Source organism: Lampris incognitus, chromosome 17, assembly GCF_029633865.1.
Source record: "Lampris incognitus isolate fLamInc1 chromosome 17, fLamInc1.hap2, whole genome shotgun sequence".
Taxonomy (NCBI): Eukaryota; Metazoa; Chordata; class Actinopteri; order Lampriformes; family Lampridae; genus Lampris; species Lampris incognitus.
Window position 1 is genome coordinate 27,756,671 of NC_079227.1, and position 19,818 is coordinate 27,776,488.

Consider the following 19,818-nt stretch of genomic DNA (forward strand, 5'->3'; position numbering starts at 1 on the left):
GGAAATGGGGTCAGGCTCATTCATCCAATGTCCTTTTGAATCAGGAATTCTTTCAAATGAGGCAGATGACCTAACCTGTATCTGCCATTGCTGCTGTGTGTGACATTCTCTGCCCTGTTGCAGTCAGCAAGGTCAGGTTGTTAAATGTCTATAATAACAATACATAACTGTGGGGAATGTCTTTTTTTATGGCATTTTCATAAAGCTGATGGGGATACATGCCTCATTGTATCCATCCTGGAGAGTTTATGAGCTTACATTATGATTAGGTAAATGACTGTTTAGTATCATTCAAATGAGCTCAGTGATGTCCAAACTGGGGTTGTACTATGAACATGTCAGACACTAGTGACACGCACCAGCTCTAGCTGTTTATTTCATCCTGACGTACTCTATATATGTGTGGGTGTGTGTGTGTGTGTGTGTGTTAAGTTCAGGAAAGTTTTAATTACTGTTTAAATAAATAATTTCCGTTTGGCCTTGTTAAATGGTAAATTCAAGGGAAGCTGAGTGATGGTAACTTGCCTGGCCAAACATCCACAATTGCCTCCTCATCACCCCCTCAGTGATGGACCTAAATGTTGATCTTTCCAGTTGATGAGAGAGGGGTCCTCAGATGTGCTTAACAAGCTGTACGACACGGCCATGGACAAGCTGGAGGCTATGAGGAGGGACTACGAGGCGATGAGGAAGCGCTACAATGAGACAACAGCCAGCCACAACAAGGACCTGGGCCGCCTGGAGCAGGCTGAGGAGGAACATCGCCGGCTGCAGAACCAACTGGACGTGCTGTTGAAGCAGAGGGACGCGGCCATCCACTACCAGCAGCAATGTTCCTCCTCCATGAGGAAGTAGGTGCTGGCGCAAGCAAACACTCGCACAAAGACATGGATTCAAAACATTGACAGCTCTGTTCTTTTTCAAGGGGGAGATTGAACACACACACACACACACACACACACACATACACATTGCATGTACACATTGCATCACAATCTGCAGCTGTAATCAAAGCCTGACCATTAGCAGCAGTAGCAGCAAATTTGACTACTTCCTCTAAACATGGAGTCAGTGTGAGAGCCAGATCTGTACACTGTCAAGTGCTCAAAGCACTCTTAATCCCAAACAGATGAAGCTTTGCAGATGAGCAGATGTTCCCTTATTTCAATATTCCTTCTGTGACACTTTCATTGCCAGTTCACATCTTGTTTTCGCATGTCATTATTTTTAACAACCTAATGTTTTTCAGTCTGCCTGAGATTTCTTTTACAGAAGTTCTTATTGTATTCATTCACAAAGGGCAAAACTGATACAGTTTCAAACTCAACCATCTCAACACCGCTAATGTGCCCTTGTCTGTCCTGGTGGCAGGTTTGACACCACTCAGCAGGAGCTGTCCAAGGCCACCGCCCAGAACAAGGAGCTGCAGCGTGAGATGGAACGGCTGCAGTCAGAGGCCACGCGGCTCAAGACCCAGCAGCTGAAGGCAGTCAAGGACTGCGAGAAATACAAGGAGGAGCGGGACTCCGTGTTCAGTGAGTACCGCCTGATCATGAGCGAGAGGGACCAGGTGATCAAGGAAGTGGACAAGCTGCAGACGGGGCTGGAGATGGCAGAGGCTAAGCTAAAGAACACCTCCTCGGAGAAGCGGGTAGCCAGTGAAGAGCTGGAGGCCCTCCGACAGGTAACGCAAGCTCATTTGTTCTAATCAAGTAAGGAATGAAATTGTGTTTGCGATGTAACCACTGTAGCATATTATGGTACAGCATAGGTTAATATTCACTTCTGTTTCACAAGAAATAGAATTGATCATGGATTTTTATAAACGTACTGGCTTTAAAGTAGCTCTAACATTATAATACATGCTCACCATTCCACATTTAAAGGATTATTTTCCATACCATATGCAATATGTTGGAAGGGATGTAACTTATCAATAGTATATGTATAACTGTTTGAGATACACATATTAGTGTACACTATGACTAATTGATATTATGTCTGTGTTTCAACATGATACATTTTTGATTATATCTGCAGTATTTATTCAGTTTGGTTCTGCCCTCAAAAAATTTGCTAACTGGACCCCATAAGCTCATCATTGGTTCAAACTTGAGAGAAATGTCAAATGTAGACGATATAGAATGCAAGTCAAACTCATAGTTTTTGTGGAGATGTTTTCACCTCTTTTCAGTTTTGGGCTCCTTACCTGAAATATTGCATTCTAAAGTGCACACTTCTAAATGTATACAATCAATATTTTTCCAGCCTGTTGGACAGTAGCACACCTCATTCTGTATCAGGCCCAACCATCCAGGTCTTAAACATTTAATCTCTCTTTATACCTAGTTCTTTAAGCCATAATGATTGGTATGTCATCATAGTGGGTTTGATTAGATATCTTGTTTTTGTGTGATAAAGGAACTGGGCTCGGCACTGGTGGATCGGGACAGGGCCATCTGTGAAAAGAATGAGCTGCTGGAAAAGTACTGCCACGAGGTGAAGGACAAGGCCGAGACCCAGAAAGAGCTGAGCCAGGCTTGCAAGGACATCGAGACGGTGCGGGAAGAGAGGGACGTGGCCCGCAAGGAGAGGACCGAGGCCATCATCCAGAGGGACCAGCTGCTCCGAGAGTATTACCAGGCCAGACAGGTAGACAGATGGGAAATTTCTCATTACAAATAGGGGGATTGATTTATTTCCCCAACAGTAATCCCTACATCCCAGCTCATATATGGGAATGTTTTTTTTTGGCCTGGTGGCCTCCTATGCTTTTATTTCACCATTATCTTCTTATTTGTAGAAAAGCACACATGGCTTACCTTCCACTGTACATTGTAGAGTAGATGTCTGTCTTATTGATTGTTGAGATGAGAGTCCCAAGGTTCCTGCATTAGGAAATTACTAGCAATTACATTGAAAAGGCTTTATCTGACTCGGATGCATAGAACAAAATAAAAGCATGCCGTAATAGCAATAGTTAATTTAGCCAGCCACTCTTAAGTAGAAATCTAATGGAATTGATTCAGCCCCTAAACATAATTCATACTGTCACTACGACTCACTTTCAGTTCCCCTGCAGTATTTTTTTTTTTTAGGTTTCAGGGACCAAATGCAAATGTATTTTTGTAGTCTTTTATCCAATTGTCTTGGTCTCTATAGTTAGCTCAACCAACTTTGTGTGTGTGTTACACCTGCTCAGCATGGGTATACTGGCAGAATTTTCAGATGGAGTCAAATCCAGAAGTACTATATCTCACCTTCTTCACACCATTCTTCTTAATCCAATACACTGACTGTCACGCCCTAAAAAATCTCTACCACAAACAGTGCAATGGGAAAAGTCACTGTTTGATGTACAGCTTCAGCAATTGATTTTAGGTGGTAAGGCGTGATGGGAACATTCAATTTTCAACACATTAATCTTAAAGTAATTTAACTGAAGTTGTTCCTTTAAAAGATGGCTGGCTTTTCATTCATATTTCATTTACCTTTTTTAGGCAAGTCCTTTTCTCTTAAAGACAACTTTTGGTGTTTGATTATTTTATACATATTTTGGAATAAACAGTGTTGGGGTAAAAAGAATAAAGTAACGGTACAAGCCACCAAGTCATTTCCCCGCCTTGAAAGCTTGCATGAAGCCGTGACATTTCCTCAAACCTCCTTTCAGAAACAAGACTCTGCCACCCTGGACATGGAGCGAGCCAACAAGGAGATCGAGATGCTGAGGAAACAATGTGAAGCCATCTCCCAGGAGCTGAAGGAGGCCTCGCAGGAGGCGGAGGTAGCAAAGTGCCGTCGGGACTGGGCCTTCCAGGAGAGGGACAAGATTGTGGCGGAGAGAGAGAGCATACGGTAAAGATGCAGAGATTGAAATCAGGTTTAGGAAAGCTATATGCTGTATTTATTTCATGCTCCCTTATCTGTGCTCGGAGGCTTGAGGTGAAAATTGATTTGTTTCACGGTGTCTGTGACACTCATGGAAATGTGTGTGTCTATCAGCACACTGTGTGACAACTTGAGGCGGGAGAGGGACAGAGCCGTGAGTGATCTGGCAGATGCCCTGAGGAATCTGGATGACATGAGGAAACGGAGGAATGACGCTGCTCGTGAGCTCAAAGAGCTGAAGTGAGTCGTTCCTTTCCACACCTCCTTATTTTTTTTCTTGCGGGAATTTTGCCATCTCTCACACTATTTATGGAGCAGAAACTGGAATCTTGTTCTCACATTTTGTCTTGTGTGAGTTCCCTCTCTGAGTCGGTTTTAAAGATCCACTTCTGTGATTTCAATTAAGTTCTGTAGTGCCACCCAGTGGTGAAAATGCAAAACCTGTGGCACAGGCACCGTTCAGGCTGTTGATATACAGTATTCTGGTTGCACTTATTAAAGCGATACAAAAACTTACTTGTTTCCCACAGAGAAAAGATGGAAGATCAGTTGGAGAAGGAAGCTAGGTTTCGTCAGCTAATGGCCCACAATTCACACGATTCGGCCATCGACACTGACTCAATGGAATGGGAGACGGAAGTTGTCGAATTTGAGAAGGAAAGAGTATGAACAGTTACATGTTGTTTCCACAAAAGCATATTGAATAGATTACAGGGTCCAGTTGAATGGATCCTTATTGTGTAGTCAGTATATATATCAGTGTTATCCAAAGGAGTTGAATGAAGTGCAACTGGACTTGGTATATATCCAGTTGCACTTGATTCAACTCCTTTGGATAACCATGACCTGGATGAATGAGAACATTCACAGACATATATCAGTGTTTTTTTTTTTTTCCCTCTCTAATTCTAGGAGGACATGGACTTGAAAGCACTTGGGTTCGATATTGCTGAAGGGGTCAATGATCCATACTTTCCGGGAGACTGTGGCATATTTGTCAGCAAGGTGGATAAAGGAAGTATTGCAGATGGAAGATTAAGGTAGTTGTTAAACTGCACTGCACCATCACTTTGGGAACGAAACCAAATCATTGCTCATGTCACTTTGGGAGAGATTAATTCACTGATTTGTCACACCCCTATTTCTGCAGGGTGAATGACTGGTTGTTGAAAATAAATGACGTGGACCTGACCAATAAAGATAGGAAGCAGGTGATCAAGGTAGTGCTCAGTGGGGAGGGAGTCATCAATATGGTGGTACGCAGAAGGAAGTCACTGGGAGGACGGGTCATTACTCCCATCCAGTTAAACCTAGCTGGACATAAAGGTCTGCTCCATCATAGTGAAAAGATATCCTTCATTGTTATCAAGAGTATAATTACATTGCATTCTATTTTTATTAATTTAAACGTGCAATTCTATTGCAAGGAGTCTAATGTGGTTTCAAAACTTCATTGCTCAAATATTTAATTGACAACCATCTTTGAAATTGATGATGAGCATTTCTCCCCCTGTTTCTTCAACCCCCAGACAGTGGTATAGGTTTGGAGAGTGGTGTGTTTGTTGCTGCTTTAGCTCCAGGTAGTCCAGCTACCAAGGATGGCTCTCTTACTGTCGGTGATAGACTATTTGCTGTGAGTATTTGACTTTGTATTTACATGAGAAGGACTGACGGCCTTTAGCAACACTCTAATGGCCATTTTACCTCTTATAATACGGAGCTGTTTTGAACTGTAGTGCCCTTTATTGTTAATAGCCATGTAGTCCTCAGAACAAGACATCACAAATTTTGTGTAATATTCAAGATCCTCCCAAAATATCATATTTGATCATCATGTATTGGGGGACCATCCACAACAAATTGGTAGGGCTTTGGTTGCACACTAATTTTGTTTACAAGCTGAACAATGCTTATATTATACTGTCTTTTGGAGAGGAGAGCATGCTGTCTTGATTTGAGCAATAATCTATATTTTTTACATTTATTTCAGATAAACGGGATTGCACTTGACAACAAGACCCTTTCCGAATGTGAAACTCTCCTGAGGAACTGCCGTGATTCTCTCAGCGTTTCCCTCATGAAGGTGAAGTCTGCATTTACTGCCACAGAATCAAACCAACAATCATCCAGCTCCTGCAGCTATAGAATAACTGCAGACAAATAAGAGAGAGAAAAAAGATACTCTCTTCAAAGCTGTTTAGGTATGAATGATTACAATGAGAGATGAGTTAAAGTGTGTCTGGCTGAGCTATTGTGTCTACTTGTTGAAGGTGTGTTCTAAGATTGAGCTGAGTGAACTGTTAAGTCTTGTTCAGCATGCCACTTAAATGAGTTGGCACAGTCTGAAAAGTAAATATTCACTAATAATAATTTGAAAGTGTCTCATCTGAGTCTCAACAGCGCCCATAAGCACTGAAAGATATGAAACCATTTAACATTTCTGTTCCTCCCAATGGGATGGCATTTGGCTCTGTATCAAACATCAGTACTTCGTTCTCTCAGCCTGGGTTTTGTTTTTCACTCAACCAAGCTACAAAGACCGGTTTGAGCATTATAGCTTCTGTGTGATCATTTTGTTGGAATACCTTGTTTTGTGGGTACTGATCAAAGTCAGGGCTGTTGTGATGTTAGGAAATGGTTTGGCTGGATATTACCTTTTTGTAGGGTGGAATTGATTAGTATGTCACATCCCATGATGAGTCACATAGATGCATTGGTTTACAAAATCAATCCCATCTATCATGTCTTGAGTTCTAGTCCTGTGAAGGCAATGACAAAACCACCGATTTTTCCTCCACAGTTCTTCCCACAGAGCTGCTCTGGGCAAAGTTTGTTTGAAAGCTTGAGAGACTCGGAAAAGAGCTCAAACTACCGACTTCACTTGTGTGAGCTCCATGCCAGAGGCGGCAGGAACTCCAAGCACAACAGCTCCACCCAAACAGATATCTATAGCCTGGACTTGCTCAGCAGAGGAGACGGAGGGCATCAGGACGCGGATGACACTTTAGACAGCAGCAGCAGCTCCCAATGCCACCGCAAGCCCTTCTCCAGCAGTTCTCTGCACTCCCGATCTCTTTCCCACCGAGCGGGCTCTGCTGGCCTGCACTGCTTATCAGACCCTCACCAGGAGTTCTGCTACAGGAGACAGGAGCATCACCACCGGCCCCTCGCCTTCATCCCCATGGTCTCTGACTGCAGCCCCCAGCAGGTCCCCGTGGACAGAGGCTACGGCCCGGTGGAGAAGCCCAGTGGAGGCACGTGGCCCAAAGTCATGGTGGGCTCCCCCGTTTCCGAGTGCACCCAGCTCTCCATTTACAAAAAGCCCAAACAAAGGAAGTCCATTTTTGATGTGGATGCTTTCAAAAGACCAGAGGCGACCCCTAAACTGGACTATCTATCTCTGTCTCAGATGCCCAGGCACTCCCCACAGAGCTCCAAATCTGAGGCGGGGCAGACTCCGCCGACCCCTCCAGCCAGGAGTGACTCGTTCAAGTTCAAGCATCGTCAGCAGAATAGTTCAGCATCTGATTCCACTGTTACAACTGGCACTCCACCATCCTCCCCAGCCCAAGCTCCGTCACTGAAGGAAGAAGAGGAGCAAGGGAGGCAGCAGTACTATATGAATGTCTCCCCAGGGGATTCCAAAGCCAGCTCCAGGAAGCCTGGCGTGGAGGAGGGGAGTCGAAAGAGGCCAGAGGAGCAGGACAGGAAAAGGTATCGGCCCAAGTCTGCACCGGCCCTCCGGCGAAATGTGACCCCCTTACATATACAAGTTCCCATACAGGTAATTAAGACACCCTATGGTATTGGTTCTCAGTGACTCCCAGCTCTGCTGGGTTTTTCTTCTTTTTTTGGTTTCCTGCCAGATAGTTCATTGCACTAACCTGTTGTGCCAAGTTTAAAAACTCCCCAGCTGTTTCTGAAACCACATACTACTCATACTACTAATACTAGTGATACTGTGATGTAAGGGAGTTATCCTTTACATCACAGTGTGATCTTATATTTGTGAGACAGGAGAAGAAATGTAAGTCAGATGCAGTTTTGAGTTTGATTTAACAGCAGTACTTGGTAGTCATGAAGCTAATGAGATGTAAACAGTCTTTCAGAAATGTTGACATACCATTTGAACATGTTACAGTCTAAATGGTCTTGATAATGTTATGCCTAATTAATATTTGAGCATGTACATATTTGTACATAGTCCATGAGTCATAGAAGGTTGAATCAGTTCATCTGGATACAACGTTTATCCAACGTTGTACCCAGATGAACTGATTCAACCTTCTTTGATTTTCTTACCTGGGTTATTGAGCATGCATCAAGACGTAGTCCATGAGTATGTGATATGCAGCATGCTGGTGTGTGGTTTCAGATACAGCTCCTCACTAAGTGTCTAAAATACCAGCAATAGGTTAAAGTCAAGAACTACCTGACAACATAGAAACCCTTCAAGCGCTATATAAAATTGATTTATTATTATTATTAATGTGTTATTCTTTTTTTGTTGCGAGTTTGATCCCAGCCCTTTTGTGTGGGTTTGCATGTTCTCCCCATGTTCAAATGGGTTTCCTTTTGGGTGCCCGGACTTCCTCCCGCAGTAAAAAGACATGCACATTTGGTGAATTAGAGACCCTAAACTGCATTGGTATAAATGTTGTGTGAGTGATTACATGTGACTGTGTGTTTGGGACTGTGATGGACTGGTGACCTGTCCAGTTTGCCTGTCTACCTTCAGGTCAATGGCTGCCAGTTCCGCAACCCTTATGTGACTTATGCTTGTACAGTGAATGATTAAATTGATTTTTTTGACATCTTTATTTTGTTTCAATTGTTTACTGTAAAGCTTACGCTTTTGTATCTTCCCAAATGTCCAGCAAGTCTCAACAACTGTGTGTTTGCCTTTTGCAGGTACAGAGTTTCTCTAATGACGAACATTCTCCAGAGCCAGTAGACTTGGTGCGCTTCTCTCCCATGCGTTCCCATCGTTACAGTATGCCTTTTGTACCTATAGGCTACAGCAACACCATTGCTGGACGTAAGTCATGTGACCATCCTAATAAATCATTCTGTCAAGTCTAGGTCTAATGGAAATCTGAATTTCTATGCATGAGTGTTTTATTCATTCTTGTTATCGTATGTGGGTTTTTTTTTGGTTTGCTTTTAACCAGATTCGTTTCCTGTATTCAAATGTTTGCTGTCCTTTAGACCCCACACACCGAGGCCTGGCTCCATGTCCTGCAGTCACTGCCGTGATGAGGAATCCAGTTTATACTGCCTGGAGCCACGAGATCCAAACCAACAATGGTTCACCAGCATCCAGCTCAGGCATCCACCTGCACAACCACACCAGGTGCTGTATCTGTCTCTCAACCCAGCTTGTCTGTGTGTTTGTTTACACTGATAAATCCAGACTAATACCTCCTATTAAGATGTAACTGGTGAATTTTTTTCCACCTTATATGCTTATCTCAGGAATTATTTAAGTCATCAACCCTGCAACATGACGATAATTATTGTGCAAAACAATGTTGTTTACCCTGCCCCAGATCTCGTGAACAGATGGCTAGGAGCAAATTTTATCTGGCTCTGGGCTGAATGATTGCTGGGGGACTTACTTAGGTCTTCCTCTCTCTGTCTAGCCCCCAGCATCAAGGTCATCTCAGTCTGGACCTTAGCCACAAGCGCACTGGAGACTTTGCTGACACGAACCATAGCCAGCCACCACACAGTACCAACTCGCTGCCATCCAGTGCCAGACTGGGTAATTATGGAGGTCTACATTTACGAAAATGGGCTGTTGCATGCAGATAATTATCTTTCATAGTCTGTCCCACAAATGATCTGTCCTTGTATGTCCTCTTGGTAAACGATATCTTTGTTTCTGGGGCTTCTCAGGTTCCTCAAGTACTTTACAGTTTAGGACAGAACGCATAAAAATCCCCCCGACTCGATATCCACGTTGTACTGGATCTGACAGAGGTATATTGTTAATTCTGGTGCTAACAGAGTCAAGCCATATCAAATGAATATGAATCACATGAATGCATTGTTTCAAGTCATTGAAATGGCATTGGTCTGGTTATGTGATGACCCCTCTCCCTCTTGCATCTACAGGTTCGCTCTCTCATTCAGAGTGCAGCAGCCCGACACCTCCATTGTCCCCTGTCAACCTGGACACATCGTCCTTCACCAGCAGCCAATCACAGAGCTCCATTTCCACCCAGCCAAGGATATCAGTCAGCCCCGCTCCAATTGGTGACAGACGGAAGGATAGGTAGGCCAGCCCCCTCAAGGGCTGTCACACTGCCATTAGTCAATGAAACACAGTGGTGTGATTATGTCTATTTGTCTGCACCTCTGTCTAAGTCATTGTGATGAAGTGCTTGTGAAACGGTAAACAACGCTGTCAGACCTGTCCCACATCATTAGCCGCTGGCTCAGACTTTCCATCAATCAATTCATCCTAATCTCATCCCTTGTTTTCCTCTACATTAGCTCAGAATTGCCTCCTTTTTATGGATGCTCTTTCTTCCTTTTCTCTATCTGTCCCTCAGATATCTCTCTAGTAACACAACCTCTGTGATTTCCACTGGCAGCTAAGCCAAAGTTCATCTCTTTTAGAAGTTTGTGGTTTGTTTTTGTGCTGCTAGAGGAAATGTTTGCCACCATCAAGATTTTCTAAGAATGCAAAGACCCTCTTCTGAATACACATATTATAAGATTTGTTATTGTTGTTGTTACACATCTACTCAGCAAAAGTGTCTACAAGTTGCTTTGAGTGTTACAAATGAAATAATGAGGAAATGATAAAGATAGATTCCTTTAGTAACCCATCATTCTTTTACATGCCTGATTTATTTACAGTGCTGTTAAATTTTATATGATCTTATGACTTTGACATGGAATCTAAAATTCACCGTGCATGTGTGGTTCAGCTCTCCGTATTACCTTTTTTGAAATCTTATCAAAAAGGGCAAGGATTGCACCTTTGTTTTGGAGAACTGTCAAATACATCTTGCAACCAAGACAGATGATATTGTCTTGCTGCAGGCAGCAGCGTTCCTTAAGATATTGTTTACTTTTGATTTTCTTACCTGGATTATTGAGCATGCATAAATACATTGTTTTTTATTTTTGACAAAGACCGTACTTGGAGGAGCCACGCAACGTGACGGTACAGAAAGGGGCAGAGCCACTGGGCATCTCCATTGTGAGTGGGGAGAATGGCGGGGTGTTTGTGTCCAAAGTGACGGCAGGCAGCATCGCCCACCAAGCCCGGCTGGAATATGGCGACCAACTCCTGGAGGTAATAGCCGTCCTCTGCCCCAGTATTGTGGTAAAGCTTTCAATGCAAAGTGTGACTTGCTCCTTCTCTTATCACTTCACAACCATTTTAATTTCAGTTCAATGGAATCAACCTGCGAAATGCCAATGAGCAGCAGGCGCGGCTGGTCATCGGGCAGCAGTGTGACATGGTCACCATTCTGGCACAGTACAATCCTCACATGTTTCAGCTTGGCAACCACTCCCGTTCAGGGTAAGGTGTTGAGTCAGTGAGAGAGAGATGGATAATTATAACTATGGGGATTTAGCTTGTGTTTTAATGAGTTTCAGATGGCCCCTCCAAATGACAACACAGTGAATTAATTTACGCAGTGTGGAATGGATCCACATTGCTTTTGGTTTTTCATGCCATGCCTTTTAAAACTGCTATGAGGAGTTTTTCACTGATCATCAGTCTCAATTTAATTTTTTATGCCTCTATATGTGTATATACAAAATAAAAAAATGAGGCCATCAGTGAGAAAATTAGATACTGCAATATAATTTCAAATGCTTTTCTATGGTTGGATTCCCTTTTGAACGAAACAATTTATGGCACACAGATGGGATACATAGCCACAATTAATATTAGAGATACATTTCCTTATTACTGTACATCTTGCAGACAGCTGATTTTCCAAAAAACACGACTAAATCTCTCACTCTCCTCTTCAAAAACAAAAACAAAAAAAACCCACAAGCCTCCCAGAGAGTGAATGTAGAGCTTTGTAACAACGAAGTTGTTCTTTCGCGATACTCTACCGCCCCTGTCTACAGTGTTGCACAAAGTCAACCAAAATCTAAAACGCCTCATAACAGCTTTAAGATTCATATTGTAAATTGAAAATCCCTGAATAATTTCCATATTGTCAAGGTATTGAAAAGATGCTTCCACTTCCCCTTTCAACGCAGTTCTCGAATGGAGTCCATCAGCAACCAGCCCACCCCTCAGGACAGCGGCACCACCACCCCAGACAATCGCTCCACTATCGATACACTGAGTGAGCAAGATGAGGGCACCATGACTCCGCAGTCCAAACAAACCACTCCTGCCACCAGCCCCCACAACTCCTTCAGGTAGGAGTAGAGAGTATCTCAGCCAGCCAACTTCTGTGAGGTTTTTTTTCACTGTTCAGTGTGTTTTCATGTTTGATCTTCAGTTCATACTTCTCATCGCATTTTATTATTATTCCATTAGCTTTGCCAGATATTTTGTGGCTTGTGCTAACTTTCCTTAGCACTCTAGGCAGATCATGCAAAAAGCCTAAGGCTACAAGTTGGAGTTGTGAGTAGGGGACCCTGACCACAAATTCCTCTTTCAGGTTGCCAGGTACGGGCTCATGCAAGGCAGCAGAACCTCGGTTGGTGAGGTTGAAGAAAACCCAGGTGGATCTGGGGGTTCAGATCTGCGGAGGCAACCTTTATGGAATCTATGTGGAGTCTCTGGATGACGACAGCCCTGCTAAGTGTCCTGATGGTCTACTACCTGGAGACTTGATTCTGGAGGTAACGAGCAGAACTGATGGTTTTTGTTTTGGCAGGCACAACAGGTGCACATGAAATAAAGTTAACATCACTTAGCTAATAATACAGACACGACATACTGTAGGACAGCACACTTACACTGATCCTGTCCAAGTATACATTTGAAGTTGAAAAATATTCCACTGTACAGTAGCAGAATTTGTAGTGGTCGCAGATGTATACTGTACAACTGGTTTGATTTAAATGTCAACAGATGCAAAAATAACCTACCTATCCTAAGGTAAACATGATTTTTTTTTTTTACTTGATTTTTACCTATTCATTGTTAATTTCCCAAGAAAATAAGTTATATTGTGGATGCAACCTAGCTCATTGAACATACGGTGTAATCTGTCCTTCTAAAACAGTACAATGGCATCGGCATGAAAAAAAAAACTGCAGAAGAGGCTTACCTGGAATTATTGAAACCAGTTGAAACGGTCACGTTCAAAGTCCAGCATAGTTTGAAGGATCTTGCTGTGATCAGAGATTCCCCAGGAGATGGATTCTTCATAAGGTAACTTTATAATCAAACTAAGCTGACTTTTAGGTGCCAAGTTTTTCCCTCATAATTTGATGTTTCCTCATTAACACCAAGGTTCGGGGAAAAATCCTCCCTTTATTTTGAAACTATCACTACATTTTCTCCATTTGTCTCAGAGCACTTTATGATCGGGTGGCGGAGGTCGAACAGGAGCTGAGCTTTAAGAAAGATGACATCCTGTATGTCGAAGATTCACTGCCAAATGGCAACTTTGGCTACTGGGTGGCTTGGCAGCTAGATGAGAGTGCGCGGAAACTGGAGAAAGGGCAGATTCCTAGTAAATACATGTAAGTCCAACCTACTCCCTGTGCCTGTGATGTTTTTCCAATTTGCCCATAGACACTGAAAATTAGAAAATTGTTCAAAGTATTTTGAACTAGGAGGAGCACACTAGTATAGAAAACTAGCTTAGATATTTAAGGAGTAAAAGGGTGAGTACAGTCATTTTTAACCCATGTCCCTCCTTGCTGTGTATCTGTCAGGATGGACCAGGACTTTTACAGGAGGCATAGCATGTCCGATATGAAGGATGATAACGGTGGCGGCAAAAGTCTCTCTGCCGCTGCACGTAGGTCCTTCTTCCGCAGGAGGCTGAAGCACAAACGCAGTGGATCCAGAGACGGGAAGGACCCGACGGCCCTAGATGCCATCAGCACAGACTCCTTACCCATCACAGAGGGTGACCATCCATTTTGTCATGCCAATATGCAATGCTTGAAGTTGTTTTTTTTTTCCAAGAAAGAAATCACAAGGTACAAGCCAGTCACAACCATTAGGATAACTGTAGGTATCACGTATTGCAATGCACAGTGAGTAAAACTACTTACTGGATTTTGGTAAAACCTAGGAATTCAGACCAGCACTGGTACAGCACCTTTACTATGTTCTGTTGTGTAGCTGCATAACTGACGTCTTTTTTTTACTACATGCTCAGAAGGCGTTAGTCTGGCATATCAACGGGTCCAGAAGGTAGAATGCTCCTCTCCCAGACCAGTGCTTCTCCTGGGACCATTAGTGGAGACCAGCAAGGACATGCTGGTGAAGGAGGCTCCTGCAAAGTTCTGCCGTTGCCTGCCTGGTGAGCTTGTAAATGCAGTATGGCAAGTCTGTTACTAATTTATTCATTTGCGAGGGATTTAATGTTTGGGCCTCAGGTTTGTATTCTTGGTAAAGTAAATGCTTTAGATACATAATTCAGAGTACCCAATTTCCCCTCGGGATGAATAAAGTATTCTGACTGATTAATAAGAATATATATGAGGTAAATCATTGCTTAATTTTTTTTTTACATTTTTTGGTTGACCTGTTCTTAAAAAGCTTTCTTGTTTTCAGAGGTAATGAAGGCATCTCAGCAGGCCATTGAGCGGGGGGTGAAGGACTGTGTGTTCATTGACTACAAACGAAGAAGTGGTCATTTTGATGTGACAACTGTTGCTTCAATTAAGGAAATCACAGAGAGGGTACATAAATTCTCATTTTCTGCAAGGTGGTACCCACATGATAGATTTACATTTTTCTGCATGGGATCATTTTAAAAGCAGTTAGATACTTGATGGATACTTGCAATCCATACCAACTTGTGCGTAACTAATGTAAGAGTAGAGAAGCGAAGAAGTAATGTCCCCACATAATAATCAATGTCCTGTATTATTCCTGGTGACAATAGCCCATTGGCCATATTAAACGGTGGCTTGTAACTCTCTGTGCCAAAAAGGTTTCAAACCTTACCTCAAAAAAAAGACTTAGGCTGCATTTCAGATTAAAGTCCACGCAATGGGAAGTTGAAAACCAAAGCAGTATGTGTCAGAATTCAGACAGACTTAATTTTCTGCTCTTATGGGGCAGATGTTTGCATGGAGTGGGGTTATCCCAGATCAAAACTTGGGGGTGTAAAGAACTTGAGAGAGTCTACATTCTCCCCTGTCTTAATATGGACAACAGCAAATTGGCTAAAACCAATCTCATGTGTTGGAAAAGAAAACAGCAAAAAGAAAAGAAGAGACTTCACTGACCAAAACTGTCATCACAGGAGACAGGTGTTTTAACCTCTGGTTTCAGGGTTTTGCTCCCACTTGCAAAATAAGAATGTTTTTGTTGAGCATGCTGAAATGTGAATGACTTGCACCTCATCTCCAGACTGAACAAACTTTTGTTTTGACCCTAGTCAGCCAACTGAGTCGCTGTCCTAGTAAGCATTGCAACTTAAAGCTATTTGTTTATCTGTGTATGTAGTACACCATATGTATAGAAGTAACAATATTACACTGTATTTGTCATCTTTTGCCCTTTTTTTGCAACATTACGCTTCTCCCATCTTCCATTTCTCATGCAGTGTCTGTTGTTGCCATTTTCTTCCGTAGGACTGTCACTGCTTACTTGACATTGCCCCTCACGCCATTGAACGACTTCACAGCGTTCACATCTATCCAATCGTCATATTCATTCGCTACAAAAATGCCAAGCAGATAAAGTGAGTAGCCACATTACCTTACATGTGTTGACCTGGTTTTATTGTTTTTCTTTTTCTTACCCAAAGACATGTCAAGGTGCTGTGTTTGTTTCAGTGATGTGGCTGTTCTTAATCTAGTTCAAGAAGACTGAATCTTCATAAATTCCTCTGAAGAAACTGTTCCATCAAAAGACCTTTTGTTTGGAGGTTTTTAATGGAGAGAAAATTAAATTGTATGTGAAAATTGTACCAAAGGGCGTCGGGGTAGCGTAGTGGTCTATTCCGTTGCCCACAACACTGGGATCGCCGGGTCGAATCCCCGTGTTACCTCCGGCTTGGTCAGGCGTCCCTACAGACACGATTGGCTGTGTCTGCAGGTGAGAAGCCAGCTGCAGGTATGTGTCCTGGTTGCTGCACTAGCACCTCCTCTGGTTGATCGGGGCGCCTGTTCGGGGGGGGGGGGACTGGAGGGAATAGCGTGATCCTCCCACGCGCTACATCCCCCCGGCGAAACGCCTCACTGTCAGGTGAAAAGAATTGGCTGGCGACTCCAAATGTATCGGAGGAGGCATGTGGTAGTTTGCAGCTCTCCCCGGATTGGCAGAGGGGGTGGAGCAGCGACTGGGACAGAAGGGGTGGAGCAGCGACCGGGACAGAGGGGGTGGAGCAGCGACCGGGACGGCTCGGAAGAGTGGGGTGATTGGCCAAGTACAATTGAGGGAAAAAAACAAAAGGGGGAGGGGGGATTGTACCAAAGCTTATTTTAAATTTGAAACCTTAATGCACATATGTTTTAAACTGAACTATACTGTTTGTAAATGTTCATGCAGTAGCAATTTGCCATTTGATTTACATGCATATTTAAAGAAAGTCAAAATATTTTGCACCATTGTGTTGTTTTGCTTCACTGCTTTTCACGCTCATTTTGCACGGTCGATAACTTGTTAGGGAGATGAGGATAAATGAAATTGTACTATTCTCTCTGAATTACCTGACCTCTGTGCCTGTCTCATTTATGATTTGTGCCACTTCTCCTGACAGTTCCTATTCTTGATTGTTCTTCATTAATGTCCGCAGTGTTTTTTTGTTTCTGTCAAGGCCAGTCTTTGGGGAAACTGACGTTTCCAAAATTACCGCCAGTTGATTATCACTGATTTGTGTCACAGACGTGCCAAAAAATAATTAATCAAATTGATTTGATCACAATTTCATTAGTCCAGCTGCCTCTCTTCCACCACCTGCCAGGGTTTTGATAGGATCATTTTGATTTATCAAAGATGCCTAGGCTTTTTTTCATTTGTAATTGCAGGGGAAGATTAAGTCTGCTGAACCTTCACCAAGGTCTTTTATGCTCATGGACACACAAACACATTCTCTCTCTCTCTCTCTCTCTCTCTCTCTCTCTCTCTGTCTCTCTCTCTCTCTCTGTCTCTCCCTCTCTCTCATATATATGCACAGGCCTGGCAAACGCAGACTTTCTTAAACCAATACATGTACACAAACATGCACACAAATGCACAGATCCGTGAAGTGGTCCAGCAGGCCGACATTGAGTGAGACTGATTGCTGCTAAGCCTTCTTTGTCATCAGCTGAGTGCCAGCTGTTCCAGGGAGAGGCCTATGGCTCCACTTTGTGGTGTAGGCAGCTAAACCACTGACATATCCCACACATACACACACTGTCTGCCTGAAGCTTGACAGAGGCTCAGGCTACTCCCTGGGATTTTATCCTCTGGAAGGCATCACTAGCCCAATATGTTGATTGCATACTTAGTGCCAGTGAAAGATGGAGCGTGATTTTAGGTTAGGTCAGAAGCTCTCAGTGGATGTGACGAGGAACCCATTCATTGCTTTACTCCTCCTTTTGGAATTTTTTTAATCAGCTGTAAAGTACACCAATGGGTTGTTTGGCTATGGAGGGTTTCTTAAAGTTGCTGGTCTGTAAGTCTTTAAGCCTCTAGGTATGACTCGAGTATGAAGTCATATAAAATCTGTGATATTACATTGTCTGCCACAACATACTCTTTTTCACTGCAGCACAGCAAACTTGGTTGTGATGTGCTGTGACTTGAGGAACAAAAAAAAAAGTACATACATATATACATACATACACAGATAAATAACTGATCCTGTTCTCTCCCTAGAGAGCAGAAAGATCCTCTGTTCCTGCGGGATAAAGTTTCACAGAAACACTCCAAGGAACAGTTTGAGACGGCACAGAAAATAGAGCAAGAATACAGCAAGTTTTTCACAGGTTGGTCCTCGAAGTACCTTGATAATCAGTCTGACTCAGGCTGACACATGCTGTGGATACAGGAATGATGATTATTGATTTTATTTGCATAGAGCTCGTACAGATATTCAGAGCACTCCACCTTGGTGTAAGCCACTTCCCTTCTAAGGCTACTATATCTTGTTGCAAGTTTCCATAAACTAATCACGCATGATGACCACAACTTTAGATTAAGTGAAATAGACCAATCTCTGATATGAACGAATAGTGATAAATATCATCTCTCATTGGAGAGTCATTACAGGAGTAAGGGCCAGTTTGTTGAAAGGTATCCCTAAATACCGTGCTTCCAATGTCTACTTGAATTTTAACTTCCCATGTTGTGCTGCAGGTGTTGTACAAGGAGGAAACCTGTCCTACATTTGCAGTCAGATCATGGCCATAGTGGAAGAGGAGCAGAGTAAAGTTTTATGGATTCCAGACGGAGCGCCATAGAAGTGTCTCTTCTTTCGTCTCGCTGCATGTAACACCACAAATGTAGAACGGTTTTCTATGTGGTACGTGTGCAATGTATTAGGGTGTCTTGCAGCCATTGGGACAGACTATGTATATCTTTCCCAAACAATGACATTTTGCGTTATGATTTATGAATAAGCATGGATTTTATTCACGTAGTAATCTCACTACACTAGTGATGTACTGATGTACCACAGATTTGTTTACACTATTTTTTAACATATTGCTTACTTGAAGGTTTTATTTCACCTTGACTCTCAGCATACCTCTATGCTATTATGTTCCAAGAATTTTTAGGACCACAGGCAGAGCTCATTGAAATGTACACACATCAGTTAAGATTCATTCATAATGGCAACCGTAACACTAGTTTTTGCCAAACTATTTTGTTTTTGTTACTCAATGCCCATCCTGTCATGAATTAACACAAATACTTCCATTGTTAATCATGTAAAAGGTACGTTTTCTCCGTAGAGTATCAAATTCTGTTGTACTGATAATGCCACTATTGATTTAAATATTGCCTGATGTTCCTCCTGCTGAGGCGAACTATTTAAAAGGGACATTTGATTTCTGACCCATAACTGTTAACTAAACATATTTAAAAGCGCCTCTTTGTCTCGCAGTAAAGTTGTCAACGTTTCCGTTTTTCAGGTTGGATGAAACAATCCAGTTCAACTGTTACTTCCTAATGAAGTTTAATATTTGTATCAAATATTTAAAAAAAAAAAAGAATTAAAACAGTTAATGGTGTGGAGATTGTCAATTATTTATATCATTACATGTAAGGTAAATTTGTGTAGGATGTGATGCAAGCTGCTCAGTGCATCCTTCAGCCCTCACCTAGAGCCAAGAACGCCTCGGTTACCGCACGTTTAGTCCACTAGGGGGCGTAAACGACCACTTGTTATTGATGGGTTTGAAACCCCCCCCTCTTAAAAAGTCCTCACAGTTCTTCCTTAAATAGGCATTTTTTTAAAAAGCTTTTGTGACAGTGTTTGCCTTGTCTCCATTTTAAAGTTATCAAATGCGAACATATCCAATGATCTTTAAGGCCTATGGACACAAGCTATGACGTGCATCTTGATGACTCAGGACCAAGGCGATCAGAACTTGTATCCAGAATGTGATTAACAGGTTTTTTTTTTGTCTTAAAATATTTGACTATTTTCTGCAGCGACATCTTAAAAAAAAGTAACGTGTAACTCGACATCATTCATTACAGCAGCGAAAGTTATCCGAAAGTGCTAAAAGCGTCCAGCGTACATCCTCATCAGAGCGCCATAAAGCATCATATCGCTGATGGCTCCGCCCCGCGCACCCCCCCCCGCCCCGCCC

General features: G+C 42.6%; 1 protein-coding gene across 1 annotated transcript in view; it reads left to right on the forward strand.

Moving 5' to 3' along the window:
* Window positions 1-19,229, forward strand: part of LOC130127384 (disks large homolog 5-like) — a 30,333-nt gene extending 11,104 nt beyond the window's left edge. Inside the window, exons 6-33 of the mRNA XM_056297013.1 lie at window positions 595-851; window positions 1,372-1,684; window positions 2,422-2,652; window positions 3,671-3,855; window positions 4,003-4,128; window positions 4,419-4,551; window positions 4,801-4,928; window positions 5,039-5,214; window positions 5,418-5,521; window positions 5,879-5,971; window positions 6,689-7,672; window positions 8,800-8,926; window positions 9,097-9,241; window positions 9,531-9,652; window positions 9,787-9,870; window positions 10,006-10,165; window positions 11,035-11,197; window positions 11,295-11,428; window positions 12,127-12,291; window positions 12,537-12,720; window positions 13,107-13,255; window positions 13,399-13,569; window positions 13,765-13,961; window positions 14,217-14,360; window positions 14,615-14,742; window positions 15,643-15,752; window positions 17,876-17,985; window positions 18,356-19,229. Of these exons, the coding sequence (XP_056152988.1) occupies window positions 595-851; window positions 1,372-1,684; window positions 2,422-2,652; window positions 3,671-3,855; window positions 4,003-4,128; window positions 4,419-4,551; window positions 4,801-4,928; window positions 5,039-5,214; window positions 5,418-5,521; window positions 5,879-5,971; window positions 6,689-7,672; window positions 8,800-8,926; window positions 9,097-9,241; window positions 9,531-9,652; window positions 9,787-9,870; window positions 10,006-10,165; window positions 11,035-11,197; window positions 11,295-11,428; window positions 12,127-12,291; window positions 12,537-12,720; window positions 13,107-13,255; window positions 13,399-13,569; window positions 13,765-13,961; window positions 14,217-14,360; window positions 14,615-14,742; window positions 15,643-15,752; window positions 17,876-17,985; window positions 18,356-18,459 (5,127 nt within the window). The 3' untranslated portion in view covers window positions 18,460-19,229. The remainder of the gene's footprint in view (window positions 1-594; window positions 852-1,371; window positions 1,685-2,421; window positions 2,653-3,670; window positions 3,856-4,002; window positions 4,129-4,418; window positions 4,552-4,800; window positions 4,929-5,038; window positions 5,215-5,417; window positions 5,522-5,878; window positions 5,972-6,688; window positions 7,673-8,799; window positions 8,927-9,096; window positions 9,242-9,530; window positions 9,653-9,786; window positions 9,871-10,005; window positions 10,166-11,034; window positions 11,198-11,294; window positions 11,429-12,126; window positions 12,292-12,536; window positions 12,721-13,106; window positions 13,256-13,398; window positions 13,570-13,764; window positions 13,962-14,216; window positions 14,361-14,614; window positions 14,743-15,642; window positions 15,753-17,875; window positions 17,986-18,355) is intronic.
* The last annotated feature ends 589 nt before the right edge of the window (window positions 19,230-19,818 follow it).